Below are 22352 nucleotides of genomic sequence, written 5' to 3' on the forward strand. Positions count from 1 at the left end.
TCAACAAACTGTTAAAGTCTTTATGTGAGAAGAGTGGAACAAATAGATGGCTGCTGGTAATCATGATCTGACACCAACTGGATGAATGAGGAGACTCACTATCACTCAAGTTGTGCCATGGGTGAAAACATGGCAGTCAGCGAAGAATGAAACTGTGGTACATTCAAAAAATGTATTGGTTGGCAAACCACGACTCATGAGCCACATGCAGCTCTTTGACCAGCTTAGGAGTACCCTAATTAAGTTAATAACAATGTACCTACCTATATAGTTTAAGTTTAAAAGATTTGGCTCTCAAAAGAAATTTTAATTGTACTGTTGATATTTGGCTCTGTTGACTAATGAGTTTGCTGACCTCTGCCTTAGATGGCACTGAAGATGGAATCATATATGAAAATAGCAAAGAAAGTGATAACAGTGATTGTGAGCAGCTGAGCTTCTTAAATTCTGACACTGGCAATGATGAGTTCTTGGGGTTCCCCGGACAACTAGAAGAGTATTTGAACATTAAAGTCTCTTCTCATTTCTTAACAGTGCTAATATTTGTTAATGCTGCTGTTGAGTTTACATTGTTGAAAAATTATTTTGGTGTATTTTATTAAATATTTTAACACACCATTTGGTTCAGAATATTTTTTTTCTTATTTTCCTCCTTAAAACCGTAGGTGCATCTTATGGTCAGGTGTGTCATATGGTGTGAAAAATACGGTAACTGCTTTTATTTTTTCAGCTCTTAGTCTTCTTTTTTTGTCTCTTAACTTCGGCACTTCGGCATTTTAATTATGATGTATCTTGGTGTAGGCCTCCTTAGGTTCATCGTTAATGGGATTCTGTGTTTCTTGAACTTGTGTAACTTCTTTCTTCATCAATTTAGGGAAGTTTTCAGCTATATTTCTTCAAACAAGTTCTCTATCCCTTGTTTATTCTATGCTCTTTCAGGAACCCTTATGATGGATGTTATTTTTCTTCATGTTGTCACAGAGGTCTCTTAGAGTTTCCTCAGTCTTTCTGAGCCTCTTTTTGTTTCTCTGCTTCTGTACTTACGTTTATCTTGTCATCTAGATTGCTGAGTCAGTCCTCTGCTCCATCCAAGCTGCTGTTGATTTCTTCTAATGCAGTCTTCATTTCTGATATTGTCATCTCTGACTGGTTCTTTTTTATGATTTCAATGTCCTTTTTGATGGATGCTATCTCTTTGTTTAAGTTCTTGTGGTAATCATCCATTGTTGCTCTAAGATCCTTGAGCATCATAAAAATCATTATTTTAAGTTCTGCATCTGGTAGTATGGTTACTTTCATTTCATTTAGTTATCTTTCTGGGGATTTCTCATGTTGATATTCATTCAGGTCATGTTCTTTGTTTGCTGATTTTGTCTGTGTATTAGGTAGCTTTGCTCTGACTTTGAAATTTGTTGTGGTGTCTTTATGAGGATGATGGGTTCAGTGGTACTGACCTCCAGTCCACCTGACTTCCTTGCTCTAGGAATGCTTCTTGAGGGTGTTATTTATCCTCCTGTTGTGAGTATTGAATGCAGTTGGTCCTTTCATGGGTGTAGTTATCACTTCATGCTGGATGGCTTTTAGGGTCAACCTTGATAATGTGTATTAGACACTGTAGTGTCTTTCCTGTTGGATATATTTATTCTCCTCAGTGTCTGTTGCCTGCTGGACTCCTCTGAGCATGTGCTGCTTGTGTAGCTAGCTGAGTCTAGCATTGGTGCTCTCTGCCACCCACTGCTGGTTGTGTTGGTTCTTGGGTTGGCATCAGCTGTTGTTTGTAACCTTTTGTGGGTTACTTGCCTAGCTCTGTTTGCTGTCTATGTCTGCATTTTCTGTGCCTGGGTAGTGTGGAAGGGACCAACCTGTTTATAAAGATCAGCTTCCTTCTGCTTAGAGATGATAGCAGCTCTGTAAAAGTCTCACATTTCATAAAATTTGTCTTGATTTTTCAGCTGTTCCACTTCCTCTTGCAGCTATGCAGTCTTCCCACAGAGCCTTCTGTAGAAAGACTATAGTGTGGGCTCAGACTGGCCTCACCCAACCAACCCCTCTACAGGTTGCAGGCTTGGTGGATTAGGGCAGCTGATGTTGGGAATACAACATTAGTGGGACCCCCCCTACTTCAGGGGTCTTTTGGTCAGGAGCTCAGTACAGGGAAAGTGGCTGCTACTCCAGAGCCTAATCCCTCAGCCACTGCCAGATACTCACATTTTATTTCTCCCTAGCAAAGTGAGCAGCAGGTTCAGATTGAATGGGACTGATAGTCTCCTCTGAAGAAGTTCTTTCTGCTGGTGAGACCTTGGTCTCAAGAAGGAAGACTTGAGAGAGTCTCCCTATGAGGCTGACTGTGTTCCCCAGAAGTGGCCTAGTCACTCGACTAGTTCCAACAATAGGCTCCAGGGAACTCATACTTTGAATGTATGTGCTCCAAGTCTCTTCCCTCCGCCCTGTGGAACCTAGCCCAGCAGGGCAGGATATCCAGCACCTTGGCTGGGTGATTATGAAGTTCCGCCCTGTCCAAGGTACACAAGCTGCTGTGCTGGTGCTGATTATGGAAAGCAGACCTTGCCTCAGTTGGGCCCAGTGTGATGAGCCCTCCCTTAGGACATGCCTCCAGCAAGGGTTATTAGGTTCTGAACGGATGCTCTCTGCACTGGGCCACTGGATGTACCAGCCCTGGGCCTCCCTGGAGGGAACCCAGTGCAGACCAGTGGGTGACACTGCCCGTGGCTGGCCCTCAGCAACCTTCTTGGAGCTACAAGCAGTCCAGTGTTTTTGGCTGCCTCTGCTGGGTCCAGGTGCACATGGAAACACCAAGCTGCACACCTAGGCTGACTTTTACTCACACTGGACCTGGGGGAAGGTCAGCAGAAGGCTAAATTTCCCTGAGTTTCACTTCCTGCAGCTTCTGTCTGATGGCTGCTTGTTGGGTTCTGCCACGGAAAAAACGTCTGGTGGAGTCTAGAGCCCGGGGCAATTCAGGCAACAGGGAGAGTGGTAGGTGTGGCCTCTGCCCCTCAGCCCCAGGTGTCAGTCTGTCCAGACTTTTTCACAGACCTCAGTAGGGTGTGGCCACAAGGAATCCTGTGGGGGTGGCCTCTAAAATCAGAGATAGGGTCTTTCCACAGTCCGGACAGTTTCTACTGAATCTCCCGTGAGGTGGAAGCACCAGTTGTAGTCTCAGGAGATTACGGGGGAAAGCTCTGGCCTTCACATCAGAAAACAGAGTCACTGACATACCCCCTTCTAACTGGCTCACTTCTCAAACGGCCCAGTCTCCATAGGGTGGGGCAGGAGAGATTCCCAAGCGTGGGGAAGTTGCTTTTCCCCAGGCTGATGCCACACAGAGGGGACTGCTTCATCCAGGAAGGATGGCGACTACAATATTGGAGAATGACTAAGCAAAGAGGTTAGTGCCCCACAGTGTCTCTCCCTGGGCCTCCAACTTTACACTCCCCTCACATGACTCTAGTCCTCTCCATCCTCTACGGGAACTCCAGGTAAGTGGCTGTGGGTGAGATTTTTTATGCTGTCCCTTTAAGATGGAGCCTGCATCTCTGACAGTTTCTGTCCCTCACAGACTAAAACCTCAGCTCCTTTTACCACCAAAAACTGTGTGGACACCTCTTCTAGTCTTTAGTACCGCAGGCTGGGGAGCCTGTCCTGGTGCATAAGACCCTTACCTCTCAGGGTGAACCTCTCCACAGTGAGAGTTTCTCCAGACACTCTGCCAACTTGCTCCTGGGGCAGGACAGCCCTTTTTGTGTCTCTGCCCTTCCTACTAGTCCCAATGTGGCTTCTGTGATCCTTTATTTAGTATAAAGTTGGTTTTTTAAGATGATCTTAAATTATGTTGTAATCGAAATTTGGTTCTGAGAGGTGGCAGCTGGAACATCCACCTACTCTGCTACCACCTTGGAATCTCTCTGTTACTTTATATCAAAAGATGGGCGTTTGAAGGAAGCTTTCTTATGGAACTCTGATTTAATAGCCCTTCATGTTTCGCATTCTGGAGTTTGGAGTTGGAAATCAAGGTGTCAGCAGGGTTGGCTCCTTTGGAGAACTATGAGGAAAGGATCTATTCCAGGCCTCTCTCCTTGTCCTTCCTCCTGAAATTAGAAGTCCGCTGGTCCAGGTTCAGGCCTTTTCCCTCCAATCAGTTATGACCTCCCCAAACCAGGGCACATATTGGCAAGTGAAAATGAGCACTACAACAATGGCCTTTTCTCCCATGCTGGAAGTCCGTGCTACAGGAACTGATGCCAGAAACAGGGTTGCATGGTTAAGGGAGTCAATCTGTTGTGTTTTTATTTTATTTTTATTTTTTTAAGTGAAAAGAGGAGAGATAGTGAGAGACTCCCACATGCACCCTGACTGGGATCCACTCAGCAATCTCCATAGGGCCAATGCTTTGCCAATCTGGAGCTGATGCTCACAACTGAACTATTTTTACCACCTGAATCTGAGGCTCCACAGAGCCATCCTCAGTGCTTGGGAAAAATGCCCTCAAATCAATCAAGCCATGGCTGTGGGAGGAGAAGGTGGGGGAGGAGAAGCAGATGGTCACTTCTCCTATGTGCCCTGCCTGGATATCGAGCCCCAGACTTCCACATGCAGGGTCAATGCTCTACCACTGAACCAACCAGCCAGGGCTCAATATTTCTTTATTGATTTTCTGTTTGGATGATCTATCTAGAGCTATCAGTGGAATAATACTTAGTTCCCCAATTGTGATTGTGTTTTTGTAAGTTTCTCCCTTTAGTTCTGTTAGTAGCTACTTGATATATTTTGGTGAATTCGATCCATTTACATTTAGGGTAATTATTGATGTATGAGGATTTCCTATAGCCATTTTATCTTTTGTTTTCTGGTAGTTCTGTGCTTGCTTTGGTTCTTTTCCCTTGTGTTTCTGTCCATTGTTTTTGGTGGTCTTCCATACTTTTTCCTCTGTTTTCTCTTTTTTTTAAGTGATGAGTCTCATTTTTTTTGTCTGTGTATATTTTACCATTAGGTTTATGAAAATGAAAGTTTTATATATACAGTTTTTTCTTTTGAATGCATATCTGATTTCTATCCTCCTTTGCAAATCTAGATCTATACCCTCTCCCTGTTTATGTTTTTGTTGCACAAATTATGCCTGTTTATGCTGTAAACTTGTTGGTGATCTTATTCATTGTTTTATCACCTTCTGTTCTTTGTTTTCGGTAAAATAACCCCCTGCAATGGAAGTCTGGTGATAAATTTACTCAGCTTCTGTATGTCTGGAAAAATCTTTATTTCTCTTTCATATCTAAAGGATAACTTTGCTGGATATATTATTCTTGGCTGGTAATTTCTCTTTTTCATTGGTTTGAATATTTCATTCTACCCTCTTCTAGCTTACAGCGTTTCTGCTGAGAAGTCTGATGATAACTTAATGGGCTTTCCTTTATAGGTTGCTTTCTTCTTTTTCCTGGCTGCCTTGAGAAATCTTTCTTTGTCATTAGTTTTTGACAGTTTTAATACAATGTGCCCTGGAGAAACTCTTTTTGGATTGAGGAAATTAGGTGTTCTGTTTGCTTCTTGGATTTGAGGCTGTAGCTCCTTTCATTGGTTTAGGAAGTTCTCATCAACTATTAATATTTTAAAAAGCTATCATTCCCTTCTTTGTCTCATTTTCTTCTGGTATGCTTATTATTTTTATATTGCTCTTTCTGATGGAGTAAGATAGTTCTTGTAGAGTTCTTTCATTTATTTATTTATTTTTATGTTCAAGTCTTTCTCTTCTTTTCTAGATTTCTGTCTTCTATCACTAATTATTTTTTCCATTTGGTCAGCTCTATTTCCTATGCTCACTGGTTTATTCTTGATCCTTTTTATTGAATTCTTCATCTCCAGAATTTCTGTTTGGTTCTTTTTTAAAGTTTTAATCTCTTTGGTAAGTACTCATTTTGTTTCTTGGTTTGTTTTCTGAATTGATTAAACTGCCTATCTGTGTTTTCTTGCATTTCATAGAGTTTTATCAGGACCATAATCTTGAAATGTTTGTCATTTAAGTTTCCAGAAAACAAACTTAAAGACATAGAAATATGTGACTTAAGTGACAGAATTCAAGATTGCAGTTCTAAAAAAACCCAAATTAAAAAATTGATTTAAAGGTAAGAGTTGGTTCTATACAGATAATCCAGGTCTGGAAGTAATTTCAGGACTGGTGATCGACTCAGGGTGATTATTAAAAAATGAAATAAGATAAACATTAAAAGGAAGGTCTGGTGGGAAAACAGCCCCAATAGAATGAGCCCGAGGCCCTAAATAAAACAAACACAAACACAAAAACTCCACCTTTAAGTGCTTCTACTTCATTTTGTTTGAACCTATCACCCCAGCTTTGGCTGGCAAAGATTAGTCTCATTTTGTAGAAGATAAAACCAAGGCCTATTGTGGTTAATGATTGCCCATGTCAAGTGGCTCATAAGGACAAAAACTGATGAGTCTTACTCAATACTCTTTCATTTTTATATAATACAGCTGGATCATCAAAAAATAGTTAAATTATATTTGGTCTACTTGTACATACTCTGAGAAGGAAGAAATAATACTTTTAAAAGATTTTCCTTAGTCTAGTCTAATTTTATACTTAAAGGAATAAGCTATCATCTTTTTAAACTTATATGTAGAGCAATCGATTCAGATGGTTATGGGTGAATGAGGTGTTATATTTGATTGCTTCTTTCTGTACTCATCTCTTGCTATTCTGGCATTCTAATTTTAATTCCTTCAATACTCCTCATGTTTTTATCACCAGTGGAAACAACTTCTGATTTCTTCAAAACTTTTTATAGGAAAAGAATGTTGAAATTTCATCTTTCTGAGACCCTAATGACCAGTTTCACTGCCTCTTCTCTCCTCCCCTCCATATGCCTTGGTCATTCTCCAAATAACACTCAATTTGTCTTTTAAAGATGCTCTTCTGATCTGCCATTTCTATGATTAAAATTACTTAGTGATCTGTCTTAACCTTTAGGGAAAAATTCAAACTCTTGAGTGTGTCATACAGTTACTGTTTTTAGTGTGTGCAGTCTCATTTTTTGCCACTTGCCCTTGGAATGCCTTTTGTTGTTCTTTTTTTGCAAAGCTCAGTCTTGTTCTGCAGGACTCAACTGAGATTCCACTTTCTCCTGGGAAGTTTCTCAGGATCCTGCCCGTTGGAGTTAGGTATCCTCCTATATGCTCTTATGGTACCCCATGAGTTTCTTGTCACAACCTTTAGCACACTGGATTCTAGTGAGCTATTTATTCACTGTCGGCACTCTTTTTAGACTTGTAAACTCTACCTTCAAAGAGCTCAGTCTTATTCACCCTTCATTTCCTTGTACAGAACATTTTTTAAAAAACCATAAACTGAATTGATAATAGTGCTGTTAAAACCTGACTGGATTAAGGCAAGTTTGTATGTTATTTTATGCTGTGTAGATTCGTATATTTATTTCTATTTTAGTATCTTATGGCTTTTGGTTCAAAACTGAGTTTTACCACTTCCTTACTTATATCTTGGGTAAGGTATTTAACTTTTTTAAAACTTGGTTTTTTCTTCTGTAGCTTTGGATATTAATAGCAACCTGGTAATTATATTTCATGAGATGATGTATATAAGGTCAGTCAATGCTCGTTAATAAATGACAGCAGTTGTCCTCATGTTGAAGAGGTGGAACCTGCTTTATGTTTATCTGGTAAAGGTTGCTGACTTTACTTGGGATAGACAATATTCTGAACAACATTGGGCTCATTTTCTACTGGATAGTTGGGTTTTATTTGCGGGCCGCCTTTTATCAAAAGTGTCCTAGTTTGAATAATAAATTATTTCATCACTCTAACATATATAATATTAGAACCCAACCTATGCCCTTCACTGGTTGCATAATTTTTGAGGGCAGAGGATTGTGGGGTATGATATTTGCTCCTGCACATTTAGTAGCAAGTTAAAAGAAAACAAAAATTGAGCACTTAGGGAGCAATTAAATTCTAAACTGTATGATTTTGAAAATACTGTTAGATGTTTAGGATTCTTGGTTGTCTGGATATTTTGGGAAGGAAGAGGGAGTGGGAAGTATGAGTATAATATTTACAAATCAGTCACTTGTTGTCAGCTTTCCCCCCTATATTATGTAATCTGTAACCCTTTTATCTTTAAATTTCTTTATTCATTGGACAGAGGAATTAGCTAATTATTTATAGTCATGATCTACATAATGACATTTCAGTCAACATTGAACTGCATATATGATGATAGTCCCAAAAGGTTATAATGAAGTTGAAATTTCTATCACCTAGGGATGTCCTAACCATCCTAACGTTAGAACACAAAACGTTACTCACATGTTTGTGGTGATGCTGGTGAAACAAACCCTCTGTGCTGCCAGTCACGCAAAGTATAGCACATACAATTATGTTTAAAGTGCTGGTCATCAGAAATTTTGTTCTGGTTTGTGAAAGAGTTAACCACCCTGATGTTATACAAGATTAGAGACCCAGTGATCTTTGTCAAGTTCACTTACTCAGGGTGATCTGCATTAGCAGTCCCCCAAATAATTCTATTTTCACTGGTCCCCAAGTGTAAAAAGTTGAAAACCACTGATATACAGTACATAATAATGGATAATGATAATAAATGACTATGTTACTGTTTTATGTATTTATTGTACTATATTTCTATCATTATTTTAGAGTGTATTCTTTCTACTTATTAAAAAAAAAAAACTTTGCTGTAGAACAGTACACTGTGTTATGCCAGCTGCATTCTCATACGTCTGTTTACCATGTTTCTTGATTACATCATATTATCTTTGCTTGATTTAATCTTGTGTTGTTTTGTACTGTAATATGCTGTATGGGCTTGTAGCTGCAGCAGATAGCCGAAGTGTGTAGTAGGTTATACTATCTAGGTTTGTGTAAGAGCACTCTGTGATGTTCACACAATGATGAAATCACCTGACAATGCATTTCTTTGAACATATCTCCATCATTAAGTGGTGCATGAGTGTAAGTTAAACTCTCTGTATCAGAAAATGTTTTTATCCCATTTATGACAGTTTTTACTCATAAAATCAATTTTCCACCTTTAGTTATTTTTTTTACTCTTTGCCTATTTTCAAATCTCGTATACATTTTTTTTTTCATTAAGGATCTAAAAAGCTATACAGTTAATTCTCTAGTAAGTTTTTGTCAAGTGTCTGGAATAGTGAGAGAAAAGAGCAGCATTTCTCTATTTTGTGTTCCTTGCTGAATATGTTATAGTGAATTTTTTCTGTAGAAGCTGTGTGCTTTTGTTTGAAGCCAGTGGAAGCTAATTTTCCAAGAATTAATGTTTGGCAAAAAAAATTTTTTTCATCTGCAAGATTAATATGTTTTTCTCATCAAAGATGTTTGTTTTTAATACATAGTTGTCTGTAGCTGGTTAGTTTACTTAAGACAGTCTAGGTGCTAAGGAAGGTCATGGACTGTGGTTTTTCTTTTCTGACCATGGCCAGCATCACGATCCCTGGACAGCCATCCCTCAAATGCTTATTTTTGGCCAAAATGGAACATAGTTTAGTGAGTGTAGCTGGATCAACATAAACTCGTGACCAGTGCTGGAAAAAGCTTTAAGTACATGCCTGTTTGGTAGGGGACTGGGAAAGTCATCTCTGTATAGGAAATTTAATTCTTTAAACATTAAAAATATTTTAAAATTCCTAATCTTTAGAGATTTGATCATTAAATATATGTATAGAATATGTCTTTGTTTCAGCACTAACAAGTTATACAAAAGTATTATTTATACATTTGTCAATTGGCAGTATATTCTACATAATTGAAAACATTTTCTTTTGAAACATCTGTTTTTCCATACAAGAATATATTTGGTCCACTAACACGAGCATTTTTTTTATGAATGTAGGACTTTTTATGCTAAAGAAAATTACTACATTGTTGTTCAGAACGCATATGTTTTTGGTTATAGTATTGTCACAACACAAAAATAGTGGCGTGCCTTGTAACCTCTGAAAATTTTTAATTCTGGAAAATATTTCTAGATTGTAAGAATATGATTGTTGTTTATTTCTATGGAAATATCTGAGACTTAATTTATACAGTTCTCTAGTTCACATTTGAGAAGTCAGTAATGAAGATAACCTTTTAGAATGTTGGGCTAAAAGTCATTCTAAATTCCCTGTTTTTACAATGTGTTAATTTTATTTGTTTACCCTTTAAGATAAGACAGTTTTATAGGCGATGAAGCAGAAAAATATATGATTTTATGTTGTGATAAAACTTTTAGGAAAATTGTATAAGTAGCTGTCAGTAGCCCACAAAGCCACGTATGAACTCATTTAAAATACTGATACCAAACTGAGTCTTACCTCATTAAACATTTTCTAAAACTGAAGATCCCTGTCCCATCACACTGATTTTTGAAATTTTATTCCAAATATGGGAACCATATTTCTTTTAATGATCCCCCAAAAGATGAATCAAGGGATGAATAAGTAGAAACAGTCTTTGTCTATTCTATTCATTAACTTCTCTAAGCCTTGACTCCTCTCCTTCCATTGTTGCTTACATTTTACAAGGCTTATAGGTTCTGAGGATTAAAATATAAATAAGACATTCTTTCTAGAGATTCCAGTGTACAGAGAAACAAATGTTCAAATAAGTGAATGGCTGAAAGATAAACACCAATTCCTCTCTGAGGGCAGTTAGCTATTGCAACTGAACAAATCAGTAGATGATAATTGTCTTGATGCAATGACTTAAACAGAGCATATTCTTCTTAACCCTTAGGTTGGATTTATTTGATTTGTGTATCTGTAGATTTTTAATTTCTTCTAAACTATAGATAGCTCAACTATTTTTATTCCCTAATATTGGATGTTGCACGTTTGCAGCATTCAAGTAGATCATCGTATAGTATTTGTCAGTTATTCAGCAGTTCAATGTGAAAATGAGTTGCTGACATTTCCAAAATATGAGCATGCTTTTCATTGGCCTATATTTTAAATATGTGCTTCTGTGGTATATAGAGTCTTCAAACAAAAACAGATAAATTTATTTTCAGACACTTGGGAAGGCTTATGAATCACTAACTAATAATGTAAATAACATGCAACCTATAATTTTATGTCTACCTAAAGTACTGAAAATTCTTGAACATATGTTTTTATAGCCCAGATATATAAAAATAAATTACAAAGAGGTAACTATCTCTGAAAAAATGTGGAGAATCTTAAATGTAAATTTTGATTTTGTATAAACATAAAATGAAATCAGGAAGACATATTACTATATATTAAAGTGTGAAAACACAGCATTAATAATTGCTGAAATGTTAACATATTAATTAAACTGAAACAGTTTTAAAGAAATTCTTAAATAAATGTAAAAATAACACCTCCAACTTTGAGAAAACAATTAGATTATTCAGTAAAATATAGACATAATGCCATCTCTTCATTCATTATCACCAAAGAATGCTAGATTAAGCTAGCTGGGAAACAGGAGTAAATTAATTTAATTTTGAAAGGTCTACTTTCAAAGAAGTAACTTATCTTCTTTGTACACATTATCATCAAATTCTTTTAAAAGTATGTAAAATTTCTACTGTTCTAGGCATAAATAACATATGTTTCCTATTGGATGGATCTAATGAAACTGAGCACCATCATTAACTGTCATTTATATTCATTTTCTAGTCCAACTGGATTCAGATATTATTTTAATACTTTAAGAAATAGATTAATTAAAATTTCTACAGTCTGTGATTATATAGAAAGTAGTGGGCCTTTTGGAAACTATGGAAATTTTAGTTGTTGAATGGTTGTGCTATGCAATTTTGATACTATTTTGAATTAGTATCACAATGAGTAGCAGTTATGAGTTTTAATTTGTGAAATATTATTCCTTTAAAGATCTTCAGATTTTTATTAAAGTGTACTGACATAAAAATTAAATAAGTGGTAAGTTTAAGAACTAAAATATTTTCTGGCTTTAGGTTATGTGGAGAAGTTGTTGAGGAGGCCGTCTCTAAATTCTTTGACTGAGTTTATGGAGAAGACTGAAAATGATGGAAGTCATCCCGAAGAAGTATTTCCCCATTTAAAAAGTAGACCAGAGAAAGAATATGTACCACAGCATGCCAGTGAAAGTCATCTAAGCTGGTATTCTCAACAGTTGGGGATATCTAATTTACTTATTTCAAGGTTTTATGTTTCTCCCACAGTATATTTTATCTGAATCAAATACAGCATTTTTTTTCAAGAATATCATCTTGGAGTCTAGTAATTAACATTTATTTAATCTGATTACAATGTTCTCATTTAGCAGAATTTGACAAATTTTTTTGGAATCTCAGTGAAAGTAATTAAAAATGAAAATCTTACCTATTAAGAATTTTAAAGTATAAAGTATTTTAACTAAGGTAAATAAAGATACAAATTATGGAATACTGGAAATATAGTTAATGAGTACCAATTCACTGTTACTTGGTATATTGCTTTTTAACAAATGCCTGCCATATTTTGCTTTTTTAGAATGGGGAATATACTCATTATTTATATGACTCATTGCTCCCCAAAATGACAATCTTGAAATTCTAAGTATGGATGGTATAACCCAAGTCCAGCTTTTAGTTTTAGCTTGTTATAAGTGAAAATGTTTGGTCATATATAATCATTCTTGACTTTTTGCCTGGTTTTTAATAATGGGCACTTGTCATTTATAGCCTTAAGAACACAATCTACATTTTGACATAGCCTCTAAGATGCCATCAAATGTTGATGAACCATTATATATGTTCTATAAAGAAGGAAAAAAACTGCCAATTAAGGAAACGTGGAATTTTATTTATAAATATTGAAAAAGCTCCTTAATTATACATAGATTTTTATTTCAAATAACTCTGTGTTTATATAAAAACAAAATGTAAGTGTAGGGCCCTGGTCGGTTGGCTAAATGGTAGAGCATGTGTATGCCCTGGTTCGATTCCTGGTCTTGGCAAAAAGGAGAAGCGACCATCTGATTCTCCACCCTTCCTCCTCTCCCTTTTCTCTCTCTCTTTCTCTTTCTTCCCCTCCCCTCCCGCAGCCAAGACTCCACTGGAGCACGTTGGCCCTGGGCGCTAAGGAAGGCACCATGGCCTTGCCTCAGGCGCTAAAATGGCTCCAGTTGTAATGGAGGAAACGCCCCAGATGGGCAGAGCATCGCCCCCTAGTGGGCACGCCAAGTGGATCCCTTAGGGCGCATGTGGGAGTCTGTCTCTCTGCCTCTCTGCTTCTCACTTCAGAAAAATACACATATACACACACACAAGTAAGAATAATAAATGAGTTAAAGTATTTTCAAAACTTATCTAGTATTCAAGTTCAGTGCTTCTGAATCACTTTTTGACTCAAGCTGTCCTTGCTATTAAGCATATTGGTGATTTGGCACTTTTTAGAAGCATCTTTAACTGAAATAAGATTGCTTGCTGCTGGGATTACAATATACAGTGAACTTACATTGGAGTCTTGCTTCTGGAATGTTACTAAACATTCCTGCTTCCCCAGCTCTCCCAACCTCTCTCCATGATCCTTTATTCCTAGGAGTTAAAAAGTGTTCCACCTCATCTCTGTGCTATTTGGCAAAGCATTTGACATTTATTCTATAAGTTTGGAGCATGTACAGGATAGACAGACAGCTCAGGACTTCCTCCTGAGTGACAGAGATTATAGGAAGCATCCTGATTTCAGGACGTAAAAATGTGACCCCTCCCCCCACCAGAAATGTCTTAGAGTGATATGCAATAGTGTTTAGGTAAAACATAATGAAGAAGGCAAGTATTACCAGTTTTGTTCTGAGTGATAATTATTATAAAGCCAAATGTGAAGGAGTTTTAGATTACCTGGAAAGTTTAATTGTTTGTTTTCTACTTAACATATTTATTCTTCTGAGGGAATTTATTTCTGAACAGCACTAAGTTTCAAGAAATGGTTTGGGACTCAGGTTTAGAAAGATAAATCTTTTGGGTTTGGAGTAAGGGAGAAGGAAGGGAAGAAAAAAAAAGACAAACACTCCCACAAATTGTTTTACAAACTAGAAAAGGGGTGTTGAATAATTATCAAATGGCTCAGTCAAAATATTGCTGTTGGTGGTCTTTGTGCTTCATATATCTTATCATTTTAAAAACTTTCTGTTTATAGTAAATATAGAAAAAATATATAGAAAACTCCATTATATTTTTAGTGACAATTTACTGTTACATTTTGCAGAGCAATTTATGCAACTGTAATATTTAGTTAAATTATACTGAATATGCATACAAATATGCCTGGTTTATATGAGAGATTTAACTTAAATTTTGTTTGTATATATCTACTTAGTGAAAAGCAGGACATCCTAAATGGAGGGAATGAGTTGGCAGCAACATTTAAGGAAGCTGAGTTGGCAACTTGTTCTGTAGAATTACTTTTACCATTATTTAAGGATGCCATTGAAGAAATTAGTTTTGAAAATGTGAGTACTTGACTTGTGAGTATATAATGAAATGCACTAACTGAGGTCTCATATCATAGGCTCACATACTGGTATTTGATATAAAAATGCAGGCTTACCAGTGTTCTTTATTCCACAAGTCTTTTCCTCAAAGATAAGCTTAGGCAAGCATCTGATAAGAGGCTAAGCTAGAAACAATATATTGAATACTTTGGTGCTTGACTTATCTGAAGTTGAATTAGTCATCTTTTCTCAAGACTGAATTTAAAACCAAAATATTCTGAAAGATGAAATATATCAATTTTTAAAATATTTTGTGGAATAGTAATCTCTAAAATTTCAGTGTACTAAAGTTTGAGTTGGGGACAAAAAATTGATTGTATTCTATTAATTTTATTAAAATAAATGTTTGAAATACTTTAGGGTTTAAGCTCTTATTTTGATTTTACTATAATGTACTGTGTAACAATTTCTATAACTATTAATAAACTTGGCAACATTTACTATTACTATGTAAAAAAGAATGATTTGTTATTAGGAAAGTATTCTTTGATAATCGTAACATTATGTTTTTTTAGAGTGTCTTAATGCTATGACTTAAATATGTGGTTCTTATATTTTTGTCAGGCTAATCTTTCTATATCCAATTTGGAGAAGATTTTTAAACAGAAGGAAATATTAATGAAGGAATTAGATACTTTTAAACGTGTAAAACAAGATTTAGAACATCTTAGAGAGACAGAATACCAACAAGTAAGGAACATTAACCACTAATTTAGTAGTGATATTTCTCACTTGAAGGCTATGTTATTTTTCAAACTGTTGAAATTAAAATATTGGTATATTTGAAATGGAAATAATTATTGAATTTTTGTTTGAAATGGCAATAATTAAACTAACCCCTATTTTTAATGTTTCATAAATAATTCTACATCATAACAACATATTTTTATTATCCATCTCAAAACTTTATTATTTGTTGTAATGTTATAATTCACTTCAGCCATTTACATTAAAATACTCATAGAATTTAAGCTGTTATATACATTATATTATACCTACATTCATTCGTGTATTCTTTTTTGTAACAGTTTTGTTGTAATATAATTCACTTACCATACAATTCATCTATTTAAAGTGTAAAATTCAGTGATTTTTAGTATAGTTAAAGAATTCTGTAGTTATTATCACAATAAATTTTAGAGCTTTTTATAACTACAGATGGAAACTCCATGCTCTTCAGAAGTTCACCGCCCATCCCCAGCCACCTCTCTTAGCCTGTTAGCTATTTTCTGTCTCTGTGAATTTACTAATTCTGGACATTTTATATAAATGGAATAATTTAATATGTGGTTATTCATAACTGCCTTCTTTCACTTAATAACGTTTTCAAGTTTCATCTATGTTGTAGCATGTATCAGTGTTTCATTCTCTTTATTGCTCAATAATATTTTGTTTGAGTATACCTCTTTTATTTATCCATTTCTCAGTTGATGGCTATTTGAGTTTCTTCTGCTTTTTGGCTGTCGTGAGTAAAGCTGCTGTGAACATTTATTTATAAATTTTATGTACCCAGAGAAATGAAAACATGTATGCCAAGCAGTTCCACTGTGTGACCTTGTAGAACATATGGATGGGCTTCATAAAAGTTCATGAACTCTCTGAAATTGTGTGTACAATCTTGCATTACATGTCCATGCATATGTGCTTTTAGGTGAAAGAGATCATAGCTTTTCACATTCTCAAGCAGGAGTATAACACTCAAATACATAAACATTCTTCTGTTCTCATTTCAAATGTCTATGTAGAATTCTGTTACTGATTTACCATAATTAAAAATAATTCTTATTAGTGAAATTAGGTTGTTTATAATTTTTACCTATTTATTAACAGTACAGTGAGCTTCCTCTGTATTCAGAATTTTTGTGATTTTTATGTCATTGGCTTGTACTTTTTGAGATGTTATATAGAGATTAAAATGAACTAATTTCATGAATTGCGGACAAAACATTTGGAACATTTAGGCAAAAATCCTTCTAATGTTATCATTTTTAAAAATCTGAACAGTGCAGTGTAGTTGTTCATATTCATTTTTTAATTGATGCTTATTCTACTTTTTTATAGAGAAATATAGTTTGTGAGCACTGATTTATAGCATTTTTTTCAGATAGGTAACAGTTTATCCAACATGTTAAAGAAGCTAACTGACAATGAAAGTGAAAATACTGTAAGTCCTTTCACACTTTGTGTCTATTCTTCTGACATTTTTGTTTGTGTGCTGTTAGACTCTATAAAATTAACCAGCACTTAAGTTATGGTATTCCTAACTTTAACATCATATTTGTTGAAGGATCTTAAGAAGAAGGTACTTGAAAAGGAGACTTATATCCAAGAACTTTCTTGTTTGTTTAAGAATGAAAAGGTAAGTAGATTTTGAGCTTAATTCATTTATTTTTTTAATATTGACTTCTTTTCCATCTTTTTATTTTGGCTCCCATATCCTCAGAAATAGGCACAAAAGGGTTTTCAGATTATTTGAAGGTTCTTATAAGTTTTATGAAATAGCACATCTTAATTTTTTTTTACAGTTTTTTTTCTTTTAGATCATTATGGTGTTTCTGTCAAGGTTTTTTGGCTTAAATCAGTATATGTTAGGAAGAAACTATGCGTAAATTTGTATTGTAGAGCATTTTAGACTTAGCCATAATTTTACTTAGGAACATAGATAGGAATTCTTAAAAAGAGATGATTATCGGGAGCCATTAAATAAAAGGGAGGAGGAGAAAATGTCTCAAATAGCTTTACATAAAATGCATTTGTAACAGGGTGGGTGTTGTTACGGTTTATGTAGTATTACTTTGCTTTTTATCAGATTTTAGATCATGTCTAAATACAGGTAAAGTCAAAGATTGTGGAGAAATATATCAAATAACACTTTCTTTTTGTTTTCTCTATTTTAGGAAAATGCTTTGAAAGCCAACCGTTTTTCACAGTCAGTTAAAGTAGTACATGAACGACTACAGCTCCAAATTTGTAAAAAGAAAGCAGAGAATGATAAATTGAAAGAATACATAAAGGTTATAAATTTTCATTTTTATAGTTTATGATAAATTCAATGATCTACTCTAAAGCCTTTTCTTTATTCTGGAATTTCTTGATTTTGAAAGAATTCAGCTTAAGTGTTGCCGTGGAAAGTGCGTTATTTGAAGCAAATCTGAATCTTAAGATTTCTGAGCTGGCTAAAGATTTGCCTCCAAATCCTAATATAAAAATTCTGTCTCTTTTAACATCACTCTAGGAAGGATTTGTAGATCTCAAATCACTTAGAAAACTTTTTTCATTATATAGTTAACTTATGTTTCTTGTGGATGATTTGTAAAGTATTAAAGAGAAAATTAAAATAGCTCAAAAAATACTGAAACCAGTGTTTACATTTGGTTTATAGTATTTCAGTTCTTTTGGTATATCTGTGCATACACATGTACACACATACTTAGTAAACATTCAATAAATGTTTATTTTTGTATGTGTTACTAATGGTAATAATTTTAAAATCAGATATTTCAGATTAGGTGTTTCATAATCAAATAGTCTCCTTGTTATCTAGAATTTTAGCAGTATAAATAAGGGGAATTTTTTGGTTTAGACAAAGTGGTTTAAATATTCTTTAGGAAGCCTCACATTCACTTGTGATAAGAATTTGAGGATGCTGTGATATGACTCAAGCTATCTGGATTTGCTGTTATTATTTATGCCAAAGGAAAACAAGCAGAGTTCTCACTTTCTGAAGAGAGGTGGACCAAGACAAATCCTCCTGAGTGTCAGGACTTCTGTGTTAAACTTGTTTGCTTTTGTACCCCTGAGTCTTCCTTAGCTGATGTCGGAGATCTGTGGCACATATTTTAAGAGTGCACTTGGGTTTTGTTTTGTGTTTTCTTCCTTCAATGACAAAAAGTTTTTCCTATCAAAGGGACATTGACAGGCTTGTAGAGGATGTAAAATTTGCCCTCTTCCCTTAAGTGTGCTTATGCACTTTCCCCCATAGATTCCTTGTGTTCTTTGCATCAGTGTCCTGGGGCACTGCATATGAACTAGACTTGCTTTTGCATTGCTCACCATGATAAATACAAGACAATATATGTGATTTAATATTTCAAATAATAACCTACTATAATTTATCTTATACAATTTTAAATCATGTCTTCAAATAGCAGTTGGAAAAGGTTTTTTTGTTTGTTTGTTTTTTAATTGAGAGGCATGGAGGCAGAGAGAGAGACTAGTGCATGTGCCCTGACCAGAATCCATCCGGAAAGCCCCCTACCAGGCAATGCTCTGCCCATCTGGACCTGTGGCTTTGTTGCTGGGCACCTGAGCCTTTTTTTTTTAAGTGCCTGAGGCAAGGCCATGGAGCCATCCTCAGCACCTGGGTCCAACTTGTTTGAACCATTTGAGCCATGGCTTCAGAAGGAGAAGGGAGAGAGAGATAAAGAGAGAGAGAAAGAGAAGCAAGAAGAGGGAGGAGGAGGGGTGGAAAAACAGATGGTCCCTTTTCCTGTGTGCCCTGATGGAACTCAAATCCAGGATTTCCACACACCCTGCCTATGCTCTACTGCTGAGCCAACTGACCAGGGACAATTAGAGAAGTTTTGGAAATTCTTTTCTTCAATTTTTTTTATTAATTTTAATTTATTGTGTTTACATGTATTCAAGTGTCCCACTGAATATAACTCCCTCACCTCCCACCCCTGTGTCTCTATTTATACCCCTTTTGCTCTGCTCTGCCTAACTCCATCCACACTTCCTTCTAGGATTTGCTGTTCTGTTATCTGTATCTTTGTGTTATATATGTAAAATTTTACTAATTCCTTCACCTTCCCGTATCCCATCCCCTCATCCCCCTTCCCTCTGACAGCTGTCCCTCTGCTCCCTGTGACCCCGCCTCTGCCTCTATTCCCTTCCTCAGTTCACTTTATTCATTAGATTCCACATATAAGTGAGATCATATGATATTTGTCTTTCTCTGCCTGGCTTATTTCACTTAGCATAATAATCTCCAGGTCTATCCATGCCATCGCAAAAGGAAAGATTTCCTTCTTTTTCATGCCCTATAGTATTCCATTGTGTATATATGTACCACAGCTTTTTAATCCACTCATCCACTGACAGACACTTGGGCTCTTTCCACATCTTGGCTATTGTAAACAATGCTGCCATAAACATGGGGGTGCGGTGCATATCTTCTTTAGAATCAGTGATTTGGTGTTCTTAGAATATATTCCTGAAAGTGGGATAGCTGAGTCAAAAGGCATTGCCATTTTTAATTTTTTTTTTTCATTTTTTTTTTTTCTGAAGCTGGAAATAGGGAGAGACAGTCAGACAGACTCCCGCATGCGCCCGACCGGGATCCACCCGGCACGCCCACCAGGGGCGACACTCTGCCCACCAGGGGGCGGTGCTCTGCCCATCCTGGGCGTCACCATGTTGCGACCAGAGCCACTCTAGCGCCTGAGGCAGAAGCCACAGAGCCATCCCCAGCGCCCGGGGGGCCATCTTTGCTCCAATGGAGCCTTGGCTGCAGGAGGGGAAGAGAGAGACAGAGAGGAAAGCGTGGCGGAGGGGTGGAGAAGCAAATGGGCGCTTCTCCTGTGTGCCCTGGCCGGGAATCGAACTCGGGTCCTCCGCAAGCTAGGCCGATGCTCTACCGCTGAGCCAACCGGCCAGGGCTCCATTTTTAATTTTTTGAGGAAACTCCATACTGTTTTCCACAGTAGCTGCACCAGTCTGCATTCCCACCAGCAGTGCAGGAGGGTTCTCTTTTCTCAACACCCTTGCCAGCACTTACTCTGTGTTGATTTGTTAATAAGCACCATTCTGACAGGAGTGAGGTGATATCTCATTGGGTTTTAATTTGCATTTGTCTAATGATTAGTGATATTGAACATTTTTTCATCTGCTTATTGGCCATCTGTATGTCCTCTTTGGAGAAATGTCTATTCAGTTCTTTTGCCTTTTTTTTAGTTGGATTGTTTACCTTCCTGATGTTGAGTGTTAGAAATTCTTTATAAATTTTGGTTATTAACCCCTTATCAGACATATTGGTGAATATGTTCTCCCATTGTGTGGGTTGTCTTTTTATTTTGTTCATATTGTCTTTTGCTGTGCAAAAGCTTTTTAGTTTGATATAATCCCATTTGTTTATCCTGTCCTTTGTTTCACTTGCCCATGGAGATAAATTGGCAAAAATATTGCTACGAGAGATGTCAGAGAGTTTACTGCCTTTGTTTTCTTCCAAGATGTTTACGGTTTCACGAGTTACATTTAAGTCTTTTATCCACTTTGAGTTTATTTTTGTGAATGGTGTAAGTTGGTGGTCTAGTTTTGTTATTTTTGCATACCTGTCCAATTTTCCCAGCCCCATTTATTAAAGAGACTGTCTTTATTTACTCCATTGTATGTTCTTGCCTCCTTTGTCAAATATCAACTGACCATAAAGTTGTGGATATATTTCTGGGTTCTCTGCTCTGTTCCATTGATCTGTATGCCTGTTCTTATGCCAGTACCAAGCTGTTTTGAGTACAATGGCCTTGTAATATAACTTGATGTCAGGAAGTATGAGACCTCCCACTTTATTCTTCATTTTCAAGATTGCTGAGGCTACTCATGTTCCTTTTTGGTTCCATATAAATTTTTGGAATATTTGTATATCTTTGAAGTATGCCACTGGTATTTTAATAGAAATTGCATTGAATTTACAGATTTCTTCGGGTAATATAGACATTTTAATGATCTTTATTCTTCCTATCCATGAACACGGTATATCCTTCCACTTGTTTGTATCTTCCTTATTTTCTCTTTTCAATGTTTTATAATTTTTTGAGTACAATTCTTTTACCTTCTTCAGTAAATTTATTCAGAGATACTTTACTTTTTTGTTGTTGCAATAGTGAAGGGGATTGCTTCCTTAATTTCTCTTTCAGACAGTTTATTGTTGGTATATAAAAATGCCACTGATTTCTGAATATTAATTTTATATTCTGCCACCTTGCCAAATTCATTTATCAAGTCTAGTAGTTTTTTGACTGAGATTTTAGGGTTTTCTATGTACAGTATCATGTCATCAGTAAATAATGATAGTTTTACTTCTTCTTTTCCAATTTGGATGCCTTTTATTTCTTCTTGCTGTCTGATTGCTGTGGCTAGGACTTCCAGAACAATGTTGAATAAGAGTGGTGAAAGGGGCACCCCTGCCTTGTTCCTGATCTTAAGGGGATTGCTTTTCATTTTTCCCCATTGAGTATGATGTTGGCTGTGGGTCTGTCATAGATGGCTTTTATTATGTTGAGGTATGTTCCCTGTATTTCCTCTTTGCTCAGAGTTTTGATCCTAAATGGGTGCTAGATTTTTTTCAAATGCGTTTTCTGCATCTATTGATCTTATTATGTGATTTTTATCCTTCCTTTGGTTTATATGATGAATCACATTGATTGATTTGCAAGTATTATACCAGCCTTGCTTCCCCAGAATAAATCCTACTTGATCATGATATATGATTTTTTAATGTATTTCTGGATCCAGTTTGCTAATATTTTGTTGAGAATTTTAGCATCTAAATTCATCAGGCATATTGGCCTATAGTGTTCTTTCTTTGTGTTGTCTTTGCCTGGTTTTGGAATGAGGATTATGCTTGCCTCATAAAAGGAGCTTGGAAGTCTTCCCTCCTCTTGAATTTTTTGAAATAGCTTGAGAAGGATAGGTGTTAGTTCTCTTTGAATGTTTGGTAAAATTCGCCTGTAAAGCCATCCGGTACAGGACTTTTATTTGCTGGGAGTTTTTTGACAACTGTTTCAATTTCATTTGTTGTAATCAGT

At 36.1% G+C, this 22352-nt stretch overlaps 1 protein-coding gene across 13 annotated transcripts in view; it reads left to right on the forward strand.

The window, feature by feature from the left end:
* Positions 1–22352, forward strand: part of ODF2L (outer dense fiber of sperm tails 2 like) — a 78475-nt gene that overhangs the window by 22007 nt on the left and 34116 nt on the right. For 8 of the 13 annotated variants that reach the window (XM_066268745.1, XM_066268753.1, XM_066268754.1 and 5 more), the window contains exons 2-7: positions 12008–12215; positions 14373–14505; positions 15112–15237; positions 16652–16711; positions 16835–16906; positions 17445–17561. In XM_066268745.1, the coding sequence (XP_066124842.1) occupies positions 12061–12215; positions 14373–14505; positions 15112–15237; positions 16652–16711; positions 16835–16906; positions 17445–17561 (663 nt within the window). In that variant the 5' untranslated portion in view covers positions 12008–12060. Of the gene's footprint in view, positions 1–12007; positions 12216–12269; positions 12434–14372; positions 14506–15111; positions 15238–16651; positions 16712–16834; positions 16907–17444; positions 17562–22352 lie in introns of those variants that run through there. The other 5 variants (XM_066268748.1, XM_066268756.1, XM_066268758.1 and 2 more) reach the window with 3 other exon arrangements.

Source organism: Saccopteryx bilineata, chromosome 3 (genome assembly GCF_036850765.1).
Source record: "Saccopteryx bilineata isolate mSacBil1 chromosome 3, mSacBil1_pri_phased_curated, whole genome shotgun sequence".
Taxonomy (NCBI): Eukaryota; Metazoa; Chordata; class Mammalia; order Chiroptera; family Emballonuridae; genus Saccopteryx; species Saccopteryx bilineata.